This window comes from Cajanus cajan, chromosome 1 (genome assembly GCF_000230855.2).
Source record: "Cajanus cajan strain Asha chromosome 1, NIPB_CcT2T_4, whole genome shotgun sequence".
NCBI lineage: Eukaryota > Viridiplantae > Streptophyta > Magnoliopsida > Fabales > Fabaceae > Cajanus > Cajanus cajan.
Window position 1 is genome coordinate 9,633,152 of NC_138517.1, and position 18,613 is coordinate 9,651,764.

At 30.8% G+C, this 18,613-nt stretch overlaps 3 protein-coding genes across 8 annotated transcripts; all 3 read right to left on the minus strand.

Annotated features, from left to right (window-relative positions):
• Nucleotides 1-1,603: 1,603 nt before the first annotated feature.
• Nucleotides 1,604-3,436, minus strand: LOC109803369 (Cupredoxin superfamily protein). The gene is made up of 2 exons (XM_020364910.3): nt 3,138-3,436; nt 1,604-1,945 (listed from the first exon to the last, which is right to left on the minus strand). Exons 1-2 carry the CDS (start codon nt 3,322-3,324, stop codon nt 1,743-1,745), a joined length of 390 nt encoding a protein of 129 aa, XP_020220499.1. The 5' UTR covers nt 3,325-3,436; the 3' UTR covers nt 1,604-1,742.
• A 1,279-nt stretch (nt 3,437-4,715) lies between these two features.
• On the minus strand, nt 4,716-9,806 carry LOC109804043 (kinase-interacting family protein). 5 transcript variants are annotated; one of them, XM_020365789.3, is made up of 3 exons: nt 9,639-9,806; nt 8,604-8,762; nt 4,716-6,057 (listed from the first exon to the last, which is right to left on the minus strand). In XM_020365789.3, exons 2-3 carry the CDS (start codon nt 8,737-8,739, stop codon nt 5,093-5,095), a joined length of 1,101 nt encoding a protein of 366 aa, XP_020221378.1. In that variant the 5' UTR covers nt 8,740-8,762; nt 9,639-9,806; the 3' UTR covers nt 4,716-5,092. The 5 variants fall into 5 exon arrangements, with proteins under 5 accessions (XP_020221378.1, XP_082930549.1, XP_020221379.1 ...); XM_083074423.1 differs by lacking the exon at nt 9,639-9,806 and adding an exon at nt 9,125-9,143; XM_020365790.3 differs by lacking the exon at nt 9,639-9,806 and adding an exon at nt 8,949-8,963.
• A 3,218-nt stretch (nt 9,807-13,024) lies between these two features.
• OCT1 (organic cation/carnitine transporter1) lies at nt 13,025-17,623 on the minus strand. Of its 2 annotated transcripts, none has more exons than XM_083074413.1 (3): nt 17,472-17,623; nt 16,159-16,555; nt 13,025-14,621 (listed from the first exon to the last, which is right to left on the minus strand). In XM_083074413.1, the coding sequence occupies exons 2-3, from the start codon at nt 16,541-16,543 to the stop codon at nt 13,390-13,392; spliced, it is 1,617 nt and encodes a 538-aa protein (XP_082930539.1). In that variant the 5' UTR covers nt 16,544-16,555; nt 17,472-17,623; the 3' UTR covers nt 13,025-13,389. The 2 variants fall into 2 exon arrangements, with proteins under 2 accessions (XP_082930539.1, XP_082930535.1); XM_083074409.1 differs by having other exon boundaries at nt 17,299-17,622.
• Between the last annotated feature and the right edge of the window lie 990 nt (nt 17,624-18,613).

The window sequence follows — 18,613 nt, forward strand, 5'->3', positions numbered from 1 at the left end:
ACACTCTTTAAATGAAAGTATCTCCAAATTTGGAAAATTAGATACGTCAGATATCTGCCTTAAAAATTTGCCCAAATTGGTCTAAAAAGGGCCTCGGGGTTAATTTGGACTCAAAATTTAAAACTCAAACTCATGCAATTCTTACTTTCTCAAGAGTTTTATCAACCTGCTTGCTTTCAACTTGTTTTGTGATATATCATCAATCAAAATGTTAGAAAACGGAAAATGATTGAGACAGCAATCATCTCCTTAAGCAATGCGTTTGATTATATTGTAATCCTAGATGCGGTTATTGTGGCATGATGCATGGATTAAAGAACTAATTGGTGATGATGTGATGATCTACTACTACTTTAATCAATATGGAACAGTACAGGTGTGGGATTAAATGTCCTAGTGCCTCTCAAATTCAGCATATAAATTATATAATCGAGGAACTTATATTACATATTACTATTCTACGTCGCAATAATGAAGATTAGTTCTTATTTTTTACTTGTCAGTTTTAAGATACAATGTGGATTATGTCTATATATAAAAAGGTGATGAATTTAGAGAGAGAGCAATTTCTAGGGGTGGGCAAAAACCCAACTAAAAAAAATGGTTAATACGAGTGTTATTGGACGAGTTTGATTTTAAATTTTGATACCATTTATAACTGAATCCGACCAACTATTGGTGTTGAAAAGTTAAGAAGATGAATCTAGATGAGTTCAAATAAGATGAAATAATGATGGTGTTTAGTGCAGAGTTGCATACTTTAAATAAGATATGATATTTTCATTCACAAATTACGTATTTCAAAGTATTTTTTTTAAGCACAAAACATCTAGCCAAAGTTTTCAAATAACTTAGTATAAAATGTAAAAGAAAAATGACAAATCCACAACATTCCATTTTCATCACTTAAAAGTAAGTCTATTAGTGTTCCTATCCTCTCTTAAATCCACAGTAATTTTTTTCCTCAAATTTAAAATTCATCTTTTTAATTATTGTAATTTTAAAAAAAAAAATATTTGTTTAGGACCATCAATAATAACACACACAGTAATCATTTGAGTCAATTGTGAAACATTGGTTGAATTCAATAAGATATTTTTATTAAAGTTAACAATGACATTAATAAGTCAATTTTGTTCAATAAATTCAGTAGTAGATTAGCCTTAAATTTGACAATTTTATTAATGACATTTAAATAGGGCTAAAATAATAAATTTTTAAATTACATGACTAAAAAATTGATTTTATATTTGATAGACAAAAACAAATTTACTTTATATTTGAGAAACTAAAAATATGTTTAAATATTCTATATTTTGAGAGTTAAATTACATTTTCATATTTTATTTTAATTTAAATATTTATTTTATTTTATTTCTTTAAAATATTTATTTGGGTTCTTTATTTTTTTTATAGATTTGGATTAACTTGTTTCTTTCCAAACAATGCAAATTTTATAAATATTGTTTTAACTCTTTCAGTTTTTAATATAGAATTATGTTTCATTAAACAGGACTTACTAAAATCAAATTAGTTCAGTTCAGATTACTAAAATTAAGTATTAGAAATCTTCAGCCAATGATGAATTTTGCACTCCGAAAAGGATATTCTAAATTTCGCATTCTCTATTCTCTAATGAACTTGATCATTGTAAAGTCTATAAAATATTTCTGTAATGTGAAATAGTATGAAAAACAGCAATTAAAGCTAGTAGAACTCCAATATAAAAGTTTATTAATTAGCTATGGAGTTGCAGCAATTTGTAGCCTCTGTCCATTTTCACAGTGATCACCTACTCCACATATGAACCATGCTCTGCCTTCCTCTAAAACCACCGAGTCATTGCCACTAGTGAATCTTTGTGCATATGAGTCCTTTATGCAATTCTCATAAGCTGTGGAATCAACTTGTAACACATTATGTAGGCTGCTTTCGTACTTGAACACTGGTAACAAAAGCATCAACATATCAATATAGTTTGTTAATATAATAATACATCATGTTGCTAGTGAAAATTTTCAACTTTCATGTCATGAAATATGTATATATGCATCATTTTGAGGTAACAGATTATAAGAAATGTTAGATACACTAAAATAAAAAAAAATGTCTTATAGATATGATATATGTAAATATAAATTTATTTGATATATAATTATACATAATTTTAGTGTTGATTATGACAAAAATTCAATAATATATCTTATGATACTATATTTTATACTTACGTCGTTTTAATAATATATCAATATAAATATTATAATATCACTTCATGACGTTTCTTTTTATAATGAGATAATGCAAATAAATAGATCTGAATGATATTTTGTAAAATTAGTTTCATATTGATTTTACTTTCTATAAAATGATTTATGTTTTCTCAATAACTTTAACGACACTTGTAAATATTTGATTTAACAAAAATAGGTTTATAGTTGTATGTGCTTAGATTACATTCAAAAATATAAAATAAAGTTATGGGATTTTCGAAATTTTAACAAAGGGTTTTGCTAAAAAGTACTTTAAGAATCAGTAAATATATATTTTTTCAACTAAAAGTCACAAAAAAGTATGTTGGTAATTACCTTTTCATAAAAGTTTTTCACTTTTGGTTTCCTTTAAATTTACATTCAAAAATGTAAAGTGACTTTTAATTTTTATATGAATTGTGTTTAACACTCATAACCTTTCAAAGACATCAAACATGCCTCGGTGTTTTCAGATGCCTAACCAAACATATTGTTGCTATGATTGGAAGATTGTTAACAATAAAATCATTAAATCATTAAATCATGTCACTTCAACATTTTTATTTTACAAGTGTCACATAAATTTTCCTAGTAAAAAGAATATGTTAATAAAATATATAAAAGAGTATCTTAGTGGAATTTCTTATTTGAGAAAATATTAATTTTAGTGTCTGAATTTAGAAGACACTTTCATATTAGTTTTTTAAATTTAAAAATTGATAAATAAATCTTTAATTTAATTACTTAATGTTGTTTTAATCTTTAAATATATACCAATATATAACAATTTTTAAAGCTCAGAGAGTAATATAACAATAGTTTTCCAAACTTAAAGAGCAATTTAGATGTTTGGTATTTCTTATTATGAAGGTGAAACTCTAGCCTTACCAAGAACATCACCAACATGAAACTCTTTTCCATGAGTCCAGTTGCTGAAATCGAAGAAGTCATCCCAACCATATCTGTCATCACCAACAAAATAGACTTCTCCCTTTGCATAGAGAAAGATGAAGGAGGTTGTGAGGCAAAGGTAGAACATAATTATACTGGAACATCGAAAACCTTGAAGACCCATTATTTTTCTTCTCCTTTTCTAACTTTCAGACTTAATTAACTGCAATATGGCTAACAATCATAGAATAAGAAATGTTTCCTAGAGCATAGCTGACAAACATTGCATTGGTGTCTCACAACATTATGATGTCACAATATTAGGTAGTCACATATATCGTGTGTTGATAATTAGCATAATTTATTAGAGAAATTGTTTTTTTAGATAAAGTTTTCAAATATTTTTGTGCAATAAAAAAGATAAAAAAGAAAATAGAGAAAATGAATGATATGACAAAAAGAGATAAATAATAATAATGTGCAAAAGGTATTGTATAAATAATATAACTCAATTTATTATGTGTAATGTATCTTAATAGTTTCATAAACATTGTATGAGATACCTATCCACTTCAACTCCAGCTATATAAGTGCTTTTTATGTGAACATCCTTTTTATTGCACGTTGTGGCTCACGATAATGTAAACAAAAGAAGTAAAAAAATAAATAAAAGTTTAATTATATATATATATATATGATAATTTTATGAATTATCTCTCAACTTTTGAAATTGTGTATTTTGTCGTCAAATTTTTAAAATTTTACACATTCTACTATTTTGTTATTAAATCGTATATAAAATTAGAATGACATAATATAACATGTCAATAATCAACATACACATTAATCAACTAACAAAATGACAAGATGAGAATCTTAGAAGTGACTAAAAATGTAATTTCAAAAACTTGATGACAAATCGCAAAATCGTGGGAAAAAAAATAGAATCGCTATGTTTTAACTTTATTTGTTTAATTTACTCTAATGCTGGATTATAGTTTATTATAAGGGAATTTATATGTTTGATGGATATGTGAGCATGTGACTGATAAACTTTCTCAGTATGGAAAGCATCCCTAGTTTTGATTTGGATCGATCACATATGAACTTGGAAAAAAAGATAAAAGTAAGATAGAAAATGAAAACATTTTACTCAAGTGGGGCACGGTTGAAATTAGCATTTTGTTGGAAAATGATGCCTCAAAACAAGGTAAAGCCACTTCAAATTTCAAAAACATGCAATCTACCCCACTAATTAAAAGACGTCTTATCCAACCCAATTTAATAACGCAATCCAAGTCCAACTATCACACGTTACTTCCTTCTAATCTCTCTGGAAATTCAAACACGATGGTAAAAGTTATTATATAACAAACTTCCATTCTTTTTTAAATTGCAAGTGCACGTATATCACCTTTCATACACAATAGTTGTTCATGGAAGCAACTAAGGTGGAAAATACCAACACAAAAGGGCATTAAGTTGGTACTTGAACTTCAACTAATATAGCCTATCATATCACTCATTACAACATTAGTGAATGATGGTGGATCATACTTTTGTTAAGATAGTCTCTTAACATTACAACAACATAGTAGAATTTCAGCAACCAAAATAGTAGAGGCAAAGTTCAGCCCCACTCTAGCTTTTACAGGATGATGTTAACTGATCTACAATTAGTTTGTCAAGGATTAGCTAGAGGTGCTCTCGTGCATTTCTATGTTAAGGGCCTCATGTCGGAATGTACACCATGGCTTATGAGTAATTTAAAAATTTCTCTATTGAAAATAAAGAACATTTTCAATAAAAAAATTTCTTTGAAACTCTTCTTAACTCATAGCTAAATACACTCTTAACCTAATAACCAACCTATTGCTACCTTTGAAGTGCCAAAAAGTATACATGTGACTTTTAAACTTTTGTGGACACAAAAATCTACCAGCCATGAATCATCAAGCACAGGTTGGATTAGTTCCACACAATAACAAATCCATGTTCTTCAGCTTTTTCCACAAACTTGGGGCCTTCTTCCCACCAAATTTCTTCCCTGAAGAGCTTCCATCTTTCCACTTGAACATTCTAAACTTGTCCATCTGAACACACACTTCCAAAGCAATCCCCTCACCACTCTTCCCTTTGTTACCATCTTCTTGACCGTCTCTCCTCAAAAGCTTCTCATAGTACTCCTTGTTCCTCTTCTCCAAACCATGTATCTGTGCCTGAAGATCTTCAATTTTCCTGTGTAGCATGTACACTCTATGATCCTCCCTCATCTTCAGCACACACTTTGCTAGCTCACCAGCCTTCCTCTTAATGAACACTGACTCAGATGCCAGCTCTTTGTTCTCTTCCACCAAAGTGTTGACTCTATAACTCAAGCTAGCATTCTCATTCAACAAAACAATCCTCTCAGACTCCAACACCTCAAGCAGACTCTTTTGAAGTTCACTTTTCCTTGAGGACTCACAGTACCTCCTCTCCATGACACCAACCTCATGCATCAACACGTCATACTCGACATTCTGAATCACAAGCTCGGCAACAATGGCGTCGACATCAAGCATGGAGGTTCTAGGGGGGACAAAAGGCATCATCATGGATGGAGGGTGTTGGTAGGAGATTGAGCTTTCAATGTCTGAATCAATGTGGCTCACACCACTAGCTTCTTCTTGATCAGAGAAGCCTTCATCTACTGTTGAGACTTGAGAAGAGTGTCTACTATGATGATGCTTGTGCTTGGCCAGGGTTTGAATGTAACGATCAGATAAGGTTATGTAGCCATTATACAAGTCCTGCAGAAGGGACAGTAGTTGAGGTCTCTTTTGGTAGTACGATTCAGCTCTTTCTGCAAAAGTGTCACCCATTTCTTCTTCTTCTGTTGTACTCATTGCCAACACTTTCATCCTCTCCTCCAAGTCTGCCATCAAACACCAAGTTTCACATTTGCATTAGTACTACAACAACAACAACAATAAAAGCCTCTTCCTTGAGGTCAACTACATAGCCTACACAATAGATCACACAAAGTCATTAAAGAATAGATTCACAATTGTATTAGTGATTGGTAATTAGTAATATGCCAAAAATAGGACACAAAGAACAATATTTTTTTTTTTTTCCTTTTTCCGCTAGATGAGGTCAACTACATAACCTACACAATAAATCACGCGGTGTCATTAAAGACTAGATTCACATTTGTTTTAGTAATTAGTAATATGCAAGAAAAAAAACACGGAGAAGGAACAATGATTTTTTCTTCCTTACCAGGTTTACACAATTCCATAGCTTCAGAACTATAAAGTTGAAACTTGTAACAAGATTGGCATTGAGATGTACCACAAAAGAGGTTAATATAGACCAGATCTCAACTTGGTTGATGTGTAATTGACCTCTAAGAAAGTGACATGTTACCAAACCTTGACACCAGAAAAGGGAACACTGACAAAACCCATAAATAATTCTGGTATGCAAGATAAAAACGTTATAAGGAAATTAAATAGTGTAGGACTATTTTTGAAAACAGAATTTGAATTAGCAACAAGAGTTAGGCACCACAAGCCACAAGGTATGGCATGGCACATTGCCACTGTAATGTCTAGTCTAGAGTTTCATCTATGATCTATCTACCTCTAGTTTTGAATACAAAGGTCAAAATCATGTACTATACCTGAGCATGTGCACTGTGGACAGAAAAGCTATTGTTCTCCAACTTTCAATTTTTTAAGGGTAAATCGAATAAAGGTTAGGGGAATATGAGCACAGGCCACGAGGCCTAAATGGAAAGGTCACCGTTACAATGTTACAAATGACACCAAAAATCTAATGTACACTGCAGCAAGGTAGTGACGTGGACAGCGACCAATGTATCACTTGTGTGACCACTAGACCCATGTTAGTTTCAAAATTTGAAACACAAAATGAGTGTCCAAAAAGCTCCGCAAAGGCCAAACAAAAGAACAAAAGGGTATGAGAAAGTGACAATGGATCAATCTCCAGAAGGTGTACAAGTCTGGTTCAAATCAAATTGGAAATTTGAAAACACCACACGTAACAATATCAACTTTATCTGAGTTTTTCTTCTCCAAAATCAATGCTTACAACATTACCATAATATATATATATACATTACCATAATATATAATTTCAGTGAAATCTACATCTCTATATTTTATTTAATAATTATGTTTAAAAATCATTAATATTTGTTAGATTAATAGATGTTATATTTGATCTTCAAATTTTAAAATATCAAATTCCAATCTTGTATTTATAAGGATAATTAATTTTTAATATTATTTTTTATTATTTAAAAATAAAAGTAAAATTACCTTAAAAAATATGTATCCTATATTAGATTATCACTTATTTATATATATATATATATATATATATTATAGATTATACATAATAACACATAATAATAATATATAGAAGGACAAGTACATGCTGCTGCAAATTGCAATACAGAGGGTACAACGAAAGTGCGGGTGGTGTTAAAAAATTAAGGTTAAATTTTCAAATGTTACATGTCTTTTTTTAATTGACGTGTCAGTTTTTCATTGGAAGGGTGAGACGTGATTTTAATCCATAATATATAATAAGGTACTGTTATATAATGATTATTAACAAATAAGGATAATAATTTATTTATGCCCTTTAATTTAAAATTTAAAATTTAAAATGCACCCTTTTACTAGGCGCGTGTGGAAAGGCGCGTGAGCTAGGTGGTGTTTGATGATAATAATGTAACAAGGCAAATAATGATGTACGGCATTGTTGTTTCCAATGAAGACTTGGACGTTTGACAGTTGACAAGGACATGTCTGTATGGGTGGATTCTTCTTCTCCTTCATCCATCCTTTCCTTCTTCTTTCCATTGATGTTTGCTTGAAAAAGGTTGCCACCGTTACAACATAATTTCTAACACACCGGAACCATGTGATCCCATTAAATTCAGATTTCTTCTCCTTCCTTAAGTTCAGAATTCATTTATTAGGACTTTCTCAACTTTCCCTTTCTGTTTCATGCCCCATTGAAGATTTTCCCTTTATTCATTTTATACACATACATTATATTATATATTACATCATATGATATCACCATACTGTTCAAATATCCAAAAACCTTCAATGACCCACAAAAATTACCCCTTCCTCCAAGTCACTAACATTTTTTTTGGCTAACATCTAAAATTTAATTTTATACACCAAATCATATCACACGTGTTAACTTAAACACAAATCTTGTTTGCTTAGACACGTTCTAATATAGAAATTAGAAGTAAGATTAATTTGAACATTCATCTAATAATCACATCAAGGGGCATCAGACCTACCGGATATTAGGTCAAAACAGAAACAAACACCAAGACATGTGACTTGGGAGTAACATGTAACATGAAGTTTTGTTTAGTTAAAGCAAGTTTAGTTTTTTGAGTACGGTACTGGGGAATTTAATGCATACCAGAAATATTGTTGAGGAGCCAGAAGGGCATGTTATTGTTGGCGATGCTCTTGTCCTTGAACCCTTTTGTGGATGAGGAATGCAATGTGAAATTTGAAACCACTATTTCTTTGCTCATGTTTGGGTCCCTCTCCATTAATATCCTTGCTTCAAGACACCCTATACATTGCAATAATAATAGGTGAGATCAAGCACAATAACACAATCTTTCAGGGACACAAAAAAGGACTGTTGCTAGAAATAGAGGGTCCTTTGCATTTAAGGGTGATGAAAAAAAAGTATAGAACAAAGAGAAGAACACAAAAAACAAAAGAATGTAGAAGAAGGGAAAGAAGGTAACGCAACCACATTAACAAGCAACAAGCGCGGATCTCTACAGACAATGCAGAGAACTAATTACTATTATAGTATTTGCGCAACTTCACATTGAACAAAGCCAAAATGCTTAAAATATATGAGGAATGGTGCAATCTGAACATTCAGAATATAGAAACAAGCCCAAATCCCAAAGCGTTTTAAACCTGTGAATTCTGAAATTCAAAAAGGGAATTTTCCCTTTTTTTTAATCCTTTCAAGTTCCGTGGCAAAACCGGGAATCATGAAGATCACATGATCGGCATACCAACAAAGAACACCGATGTGAAGTTTCAGAAATCAACAGCAGAAGGAATATAACAAGAGAACCATAAACAATTTTTATTCTTTGCATGCTCTTTTTGTTCGGCAGATGAAGAGTGAGAGAAAGTTGAAAACTTTTTAACATTAGTCCACCATATTTGAAAAACAGAACATGCCCATTAAAGATCGGATACATTGTTAAACCATGCAGCAAGCAGAAATTAAATGGCACCCAAGAATCATATCAATAGCCCCTTGTTTGTGTCCACAGTAACAGAGTACTCTGCTATTTTCTCAGCAAAAACTGACCTTAAAAAAATGGATTTTTAAATTTTTTAAAAAAAGTAAATAAAAATCCAAAAACAGTAGTGGAATCAATAAAACATAGGAAGTGTGAGAAGAGAAGAAGGAACTCACTGGGAGAAGTTAATCAAGAAGGCTTGATTAGCAGCAGGTAGTGAAGTGAAACAGAGGAAAAAAACAGAGTTGAAGGAGGTGAGAAGGGTTGATAAAGGGGTGGGACCATAGGAAAAGGTGTTTTCAGTGTCACAGTCCAACAGCAAAAACAAATAGTCAAAAGCGTTCACTCAAAATCCGGGAGAGAGGGTAGTGTCACAACTCACACACGGTAAGTTTAGTCAGTAACAATCTTTTTTAGCCCAAAAAATATTGTATATTAAAAGTCTTTTTTTCTGATATTCATGACAAGATATATGCTAATTTGGGATAGCATTATGTTTCCAAGGAATTTTTCTTTCTGTGGTGGCGTTTAGATAAAGAACCGTCGAGTGTTTTGATATTTGTTAAGTTGAAAAGATAATGTCGTGTGGTTTTGAAATACCAAGATTTCGTGCTTCTCAATGTGGTTTTCAAATTTAACTGTCTAATCTCACAAAAAAAGAATAATAACATACAACTTTTTATTATTATTCTAAAGTTAAATAAAATTAATTTATTCTTATAACTCTATTATATATATAATAATGTTTTAAAATAATAATAATTTTAGGAATCATTTCCAATGAAAGTATTTTTAATTATTTTTTAATAAAATAATTTTATAATAAAAAATTAACTTCTTATTTATACTAATCTATTTTTTTTTTATACTTTACTAGTAAAATAAATATAAATTAATATTTAATTGTCAATTTTGAATTACTGTACTTATCATATTTATAGATATTTTTTTAATTATTTTTGAATTGCGTGAATTGCAATTACCTCTTTCAATATTTATATATTTTTATTGTATTAATCATCATCGACTTCAAAAGTCAAAGAATTTTAATCGATCATTTAATTGATCATAAATGATTATAGACATCCCGTCATTATTTTTTTCATTTTTTTCTCACTCATCAAATTTTATATTTTAATTCAAACATTTATATTTTATGGTTAACCGATATACATTTCTAAAGTAAAAAAAAATAAAAAAAAAAGTTTTAACTTGTAATAAATGATATTAAACATCTCGTCATTATCTTTTGATTTTCTCTTTCAAAAAAATGTGTGCTTACAATTCAAATACTTATATTTTAATGTTAACTATTACATATTTTATAATTCTTTTATAATTGTATATGTGTGCGTTAAATCTTAATTTATACTAATAAAAAAGTAAGTTTTAAACAATTAAAATGACTTTAAAATTATTGTTATTGTCATTATATTTCCTCCTTTGCATTATACATGTGATTTCTGAATGTGTCTTGTCTCTTTTACCTTTAACCCCCACTTTCTCATATACCAGCAAGTCGTGTATTGAGATACTCTTCTCCACCTCTATATTCTTCCTCTAATTCTAGTGGTGAGGATGAAATGAATAGTTGAGTGGTATTGCAACAAAAGTCTTTTCATCTCGCGATATTTTGAGTGATGATAAGAATTTAACCATAACAGAAGAAGCGATGACTCATGTGAAAGAAGAGGAAGATGACATTGTTGATAACACTGATGGGAGGATCACTTACTTTTTTGTTTTCCAACACACTCTTGTGACATTGATCTCTCCTCCTTCGATGAACTCATAATCGATGTTGGAGTCTCATATCTACATTAGATGACACTCTCATGCATGCCCTTTGGCAAATGCTTATACCAATCCCAACCCACCCAACAAGCTAAAAGGCTTAATGATCGAAAACAACTATGAAATTAGTGTGTTTGGTTATAGTTGGATTATATGTAGCTTGAATAATCGGTAGATAATCAACCTTAATGTTTTAGTGGGAGTCATATTATCTCTCAAATTATATATAATGAGTGTACCATATTGAAGTTTTAAAAGACTTTTGATATGAAAAATTTGTGGTATTCAATTCAAATTTGTGAATAATATAAATGTCTTGTTTATTTAATAATGACTATCAACATTTTTTTCAAAGAAAATGTGTCAAACATGGGGATATTCAATTGAATCTTTTTACAACTTGCAACAAGCCTCTTAATTTTGAAAAACATACAAATTTCAATGAGTGAACTACTATTTTAGTCTCTAAAAGTGTGAGACACTGACAAGTTAGTCTATAAAAGAATCAAAATATAAATTAGTCCTTGAATTTGCATTCTATCAATCTAGTCCAACCATTATTTAATCTTATTGATGTTTTTTTTACAGATGGTGATGTGGCACATTTAGTGTCATATCATGTAGTGTCTATGCTAGCAAGGACCAAAATGAAAATTTTAGGGACTTTGAGGGACTAAAATGATAATGATTGACAAAAATATTTTTCTTAAAATCTTTTATTCTTGTGTCCACATTAGTAGGGTTAAAAATGAAACATTTAGAGATTAAAATGGAACAAAAATAAAACATTTAGAGATTAAATGAAACAAAAATAAAACATTTAAGAACCAAAATGAATTATTAATAACAAATTTTTTAAAATTTGTGTTCTTCTTAATCTTTTCCCTCTCTTTCATTTTCTCTCTCTCTTTTATTTTATAACATCTAGATCTTCTCCAATATCTATTTTTTTGTATTATGTAAAAATTTATATTTAAAACTATAAAAAGTTTAATCATTTGAAATATACAATTAACTTTGGGTTTTTTTAGTATTAATTGAATATAATTTTAAACAGTTTTTTAACCAACAAAAATTACCCAATGCTCCTACTAACATCAAACTAACTAGAATCCTATTTTAATATAGTTTTAAAAAAAGGTGAAGAATTACTGTACACTTTAGAATATTAATTATAATATTAAAAATAATTTTAATAATTTTCTTTTTTAAATGTTTATATATTTTTTTGTATAATTAAAATTATTAAATTATTATGACTTTTTTTTATAAGTCTGAGTTAAATTTTAAGAAGGAAAAATATTTTTAATTTTTAAGAGTATTATTTTTATTTTTAAATGTGAAAGAAATATCACCACTTGTTAACAACATCATTACTATCCTCGTTTAAGGTGATACAATACTTGGTCATATATTTCTTCTAATCCTACACTACTTCTATGTAATAAGCTAAAATATTTTTTTTACCCTTTTCTTTTCCTTTAATCAACATGTTAGACGAATTGATTGTGTGCATCACTAAGAAGACAATGCCAGAAATGTATTAAAAACCTTTGGATATTCAGCCTTTTTGTGTGCTTGGTAAAAATGCATAAAGATAATCTTCTAGTTTTACAGAGATATATTGTGATTTGATTCTATTATAAGAACATTTGTCTTGTTGGTTTTTTTTTTTAAAACACAATCACAGTGATAATTACATTTTCATATTTTTCTTCCTTTTCTATGCCTTTTCAATTAGTTGTCATGACTTATTGAGAACACTCGATTAACATCATCAAAGTGAGTTGAGGCATGACTTTTTTTAGTCTCGTAAGCAATGCCCTTCACAATTATGGCATTTGAAAATACATTACTAATCAGATCCTATTACATTAGGACACAACATGTGGTCATCCCAACATAATGATTTTCGTTCTCCCTTACTCCAACCATTTTGAACCGCTAACCACCCTATTCCCATTAGAGTTTATTTAGTGTACATGGTCGATATAAAATAATTTTCCACAGAAATTCAAAAGCACGATTAATTTAAACATCACATCGTATTAACGAATAACACGACGTGATAAAATGTCAAATCTTGTTGAACATCTATGTATAATACTATTTCTATGAGCACCCTCTTTTGAGTTATTTTGCCATCTCAAGGGCACAATCATCATGAGAGACCCAATTGTGGTTCTCCTCCTCCTCTTGCTGCTTAAGGGTTTCATAGAGAGGAGCATTTCTAGTCTCAGGTAGCCAAATGCTCAAGACACCACTTGAAATAGCAAAGGCACCAAACACTAGGAAAGAGAGAGATGGGCTCAACCGGCCCAACACAACCAGCAAAGGGGCCACTGAGGCCCCCAACATTATGGCCTGTCTCAGCATTGACACAGCAAAGTTCCTAACATTGGTAGGAAAAAGTTCCACACAATATATGTACAAAATGTCAAATGCTGTGGAAGCCCCCATGAATCCAATTGCTTCAATAATCAACTGCCCCCAACTACCACCATTCTTGTGATTATTATGCACTTTTGATTTGTGTGAAAAAGCTGTGCATATGATTGATGACACTGCAGCTATGTAAGATGACACGGATAACAACAAACGTCTATTGGTAAACCCCAAGAGAAAGGTACCAATCACCACAGCAGGAATCTCCATTATTGCATTGAGTGCAACTGAGGCATAGAGGTTGAAGTTCAAGTTTTCCACATTGAGTTGAACACCATAGTAAACAAAGCCAACTCCAAAGCCAGATAGCATAACAGTGATCATTCTCATAGCTGCCCATTTTGTGGTCCAAAGATTCTCTTTGTTGTTAGGACTTGCTTCACTAGTAGTAGTATTATCATTGCATGATGCAGAACTTGATCCACAAGGGTTGATCAAGGTGAGGTTGTTGGGGAGTTTTTTCTTCCCATTAAGCCTAGCAAACCTGTCCAAGACTTCAAGGGCTTCTTTGGATCTCCCTCTTATGAGGAGCCAACGTGGGGATTCTGAGACCAAAGGGAGAAGTAGGAGAGAATATGCTAGTGGAAGGAGTGACAAGACTTTGTATAAGGTCCTCCAACATGTTCTTGTTGGATAGGCCACAAGGGGGAGTGTGAGGAAGCCTAGTGTGAAGAAAAAGAAGCCATATTGGCCAACTTGGCCACGCCACTTGCGACCTACTGATTCTGTGGTGAGGACTAGGCAGCATATGCCGATTCCTGATCTTGCAAATCCATTGGCAAAACGGAAGAAGGCATAGGTCCAAATGTTTGGGGAGAGAGAGGTGGCAAAGGCTGTGATGGAGGTTAAGATGCATGAAAGTTGCACTGTTCTTTTTCTGCCTAACCATGAATCAGACAGGTGACCATACATAGCAGACCCTGCACCAAATATTCACGCAACAAGTGTTTAAAATCTACGAGTTTAAAATTTTACATAACTTTTGTAAAAGATTGCACAACATTGTTAGATTCCATCTTAAAACTCGTACCTTCTCCACAAATGTTTGCGGGACAACCGAGCCAACCCAAATATAGACAATTTACTAAGATGGACCATAGGTCCTAATATCATGTTAGATTTATTTTAAAATTAATTGATATTAAGTGAAGTTGTCTATCAAAAATATAAACTCATCTCAAGAATTGAGACAGTGATTGAGATCTTATAACATAGAGTGAATTTTTTTTTACACTATTGCTGCATAGAGTATTACTCATTTAGTTAACATGTACTTTTTCTCTCTACAGATACATATATGGTCATGGAGACTTGTTTCACTTAGCCTTTTTATTGGACCACCAAGGTTAGTTTATGGGAGATAAATGGTACCATGATTTTGTAGTACATAGATAAAAATGACTAGAACAATAGCCTTTGTACTGGACATGGATAGAAAAGTGAAAGACCAACTGTGATGCTGCTTTTTTATAGAAATATTGCAAACATGGAAATTAGTTAAGTGCTCATGTTTTATAAGAAAACTACAAAAAAATGACACTGGGGCAGGAAAGATTTATATTAATATAACAGCTTAAGAGGTGACTTTCTACGGACAAATTTATTATATAGTAAGATAATAAATCAGTTCCTTCTCATTCATAAACAGAAGAAAGAAAAAAGTATTAGAAAATTGATCTCCATGTCAAAGTCAGCATGAGGTAGAATTTTTTTAATGGGAGTTTAGTGTAAAGTGTAAACCATTGAGTACCAAAAATATTCATAAATATTTTAGCAAACAACATTTTTTGTGAACTGGGATTTATTAAAGATCTTTATTACATAAACTATCCATTAAAATACAACAACTCAACTTTTATGCAACAATAAATTTGTCTATAAGTATTTGCGAGGCCGTAATCATAAGAAATTCATTTTACACAATTTCACATACAAGAATGGTTCTGTTTTTTATTTAATTATGGCTATAGTTGGAACAAATTAAAAGAGTTCCAAAAAAGGGAGAAAGCAACACCTTGTATAAACTAGTACTGTCAAAACAGATTGACGAAAGAAAATCTTCTGGCCAGTGGTGCACACTGCACATGGTTTACAAGTACATGAAGTATAACAAAAACATAATTATCCCTAAAATACTATTCAACACTCAACCAAAAAATTATTACATGGTCCAAGATTAATATGTATGTATGGTCTCAACTATACATGACATATAACTAAGATTTTCAATTTACAAAAAAGCAGTTAATAAGATTCAGTAACTTGTTACATGAAGATTGTTTGGAACCATAATGATTATAAACCATATATAATGATTCCTGCTATCTATCATTACTTGAAATTTAGCGAAATTCATAATTTTATGAGTGAGATTAGTAAAACTCATTATTTTGAGGTTCCATAAATTTGAACTATTAATAATCGTGTTTTTATAACGAAAGAATAAGCAATATGTACCTAAGAGAGAACCAAGGAAGTAGACAGAAGCAGGCGCAGCAGCCAGAAACCTTCTATCACAAATAAGATTCCACTCAGCTATGATGGAACTTGTGTGGCCACCAATCCATTCCCAAGTCCCAGGCACCATCTCACAGACAGAGCCAGTGCTGTTGTTACTTTGACAGAATCCATTTTTGCACCTCCATGCAGGTGGTTGAGCATCACTGAAGATTGTCACCAAAGTACTCTGAGCATCAAATATCCATGCCAAAGACACCAATAGCACATGCACCATCTGAGAGAACCCCAATGACCCCACATACCCTTCCACCACCTCATCCACACTCAACTCAAGTTTGGTCTCACTTCCCTCAAAATTTGTCAGTTTTTGCTCCTCTTCCATTGTGATTAATTCCTGCAATCAAACAAAAATGAAATTGATTAGTTGCTACCTTGCTCCAATGTTAGTATATCCACACCTATATATATTACTCTAGAGGATGTACCAAGATTACATTAACAAGTTTATGGGGTCACATGACATCATAACAGAACTGCCCCTTCCCCCTTTTCTTTTTTAATAGACGTGATACATATAGTATTCTAAAACTGATAATTAAAAACGAATTTGTACTTATAAAACTGATAATTAAAAATGAATTTGTACTTATAGGACATAATTTCTGTCAATTAAATATTATTTTAATATAATAGGAATTGATCTTGAAAGTAGACACTTGATTCCATGTCCTAGAACATGCTTTACAATCACTAGACCAAAGGCTTCAGACCCCTTTTTTAACATGTATAATAAATAAAATGCTTAATGTTGGTTTGGAAAATATGGTACAGAGACACAAATTGAGGTGCATGCACTGTGTTTGGGGTGAACGAAAGTGGTAGTGGAGAGGATGCTAATTACAATCCCATGTCAGATTTGATTAAATTTTGATGACACACGTATCATAACGAAACAGCACCAAGTTTATAGAATTAATTTAATGTGGAACAAAGTAATGGAAGGTTGATCAAACTATTGGTAATGGTAATGGATGGATCTGGGCCCAGTATTTTACAATTATGGTGGTTGGTGGAAGAATGAAACTTTAGAGATAAAATTAATCAAAAGGAGAGAGAGTGGTAGCTCAACATGCATACCTATATAGTTATGGTCACTGGTTAGAAAATCATAGAGTAAATTAATAAAATATGGTTCTGGAAGATAAGAATACTCCTTTTGAGAAAAGAGTAGTGAATTTAAGTGTTAAACCAAGACATGATGAGGTTTTTCAAGATGGATATGTGTTGTTGTTTGAGAGCATCACTCACACCTTTTGAATCTAACAACTGCGAGGTTGTTGCTATATGACAGTGGATTCAGCAGAACTAGAGACTTGGCATGCTTTTCTCAAGGGCTAATATATTGGCCATGAAACAAAACCATTTCAGTACATGTTTAACTTGCTTCCCTAACTTGTTGCTTGTCCCAAGGGATACTCCATTCTACTTTCTTTTTTACTTCATTATATATTTAGTTTAATTATCATACTTTTTCCTTCATTTATAAATTCAATTCAATCAAAATATATTGTCACGCAGTAAAACTGATAGACATTTTTATTTTATTTTATATATAAAGTAAAATAAAGTTTGAAACAATCAATTTTAATAGATTTGGTTTAGATTAGATTTAATAATTTTTTTTAATAATCTAAACCAAACTAATTTGATCAATAACGAATAAATTAGTTTCAGTTTAATTGGATTTCTTGAAATAAGAAATCAGATTTTTTATTTTTTAAAATACTAAAAACACATTATTTTATCTCAAAATTTAAATATAAATATGTTATTAAATATATGTATATAAATATATATTTGGTAGAGTTTTGATCCCGAAATTCACGCAACAAGTGGAACACCAACTTCGCGTGTTACACACATTTTGCATTCTTTAAGATTTATTCAAACTCACTGCCAAAGGGCCTTTTATTTTGTCTGTTTTGTTCTCTTCAAATGAAGGAAATTATTCTATTTTTAGAGACTCGTGAAAATTAAAAATTTCGAACACTATACGCATTTAAATTTTAAACTTCATACGCCTAGTGTAATCATTTCACGGAACTAGGTTATAAATTAGATCAAGATTTGTAAGTTAGCTACGAAATTAAAATTAGTGTAGAAGTTGAAATTAATTAATTAATTTAGTAAATTAAAAAGTTTGATAAATTAATTGTTAAAATACGTAGCTGATATATTTGGAATAATCACATATTACTAATGCAAAATATCAACCAACTTTATCATCAATAATTAATCTCTATTGAGACATCTAACTACTTAATTTTCTTCTTGTAACAAAAGATTCAAATTCAATTTCACTTGGACAAATAACTTGCTGTTAAAATAGTTTAGATAATAATAATTATAGAAAAAAAAAAGATATTTTTAGATAATTATAATTTTAAATTAT

Excerpts from the sequence above, each read along its gene's own strand:
- LOC109803369 (XM_020364910.3), bottom strand. The coding sequence starts at position 3,324 with ATGGGTCTTCAAGGTTTTCGATGTTCCAGTATAATTATGTTCTACCTT. Across the intron at positions 1,946-3,137 it reads TCATGTTGGTGATGTTCTTG|TGTTCAAGTACGAAAGCAGC; the intron begins GTAAGGCTAGAG and ends TTTTGTTACCAG.
- LOC109804043 (XM_020365789.3), bottom strand. The coding sequence starts at position 8,739 with ATGGAGAGGGACCCAAACATGAGCAAAGAAATAGTGGTTTCAAATTTC. Across the intron at positions 6,058-8,603 it reads GCTCCTCAACAATATTTCTG|ACTTGGAGGAGAGGATGAAA; the intron begins GTATGCATTAAA and ends GTTTGATGGCAG.
- OCT1 (XM_083074413.1), bottom strand. The coding sequence starts at position 16,543 with ATGGAAGAGGAGCAAAAACTGACAAATTTTGAGGGAAGTGAGACCAAA. Across the intron at positions 14,622-16,158 it reads CTTCCTTGGTTCTCTCTTAG|GGTCTGCTATGTATGGTCAC; the intron begins GTACATATTGCT and ends TATTTGGTGCAG.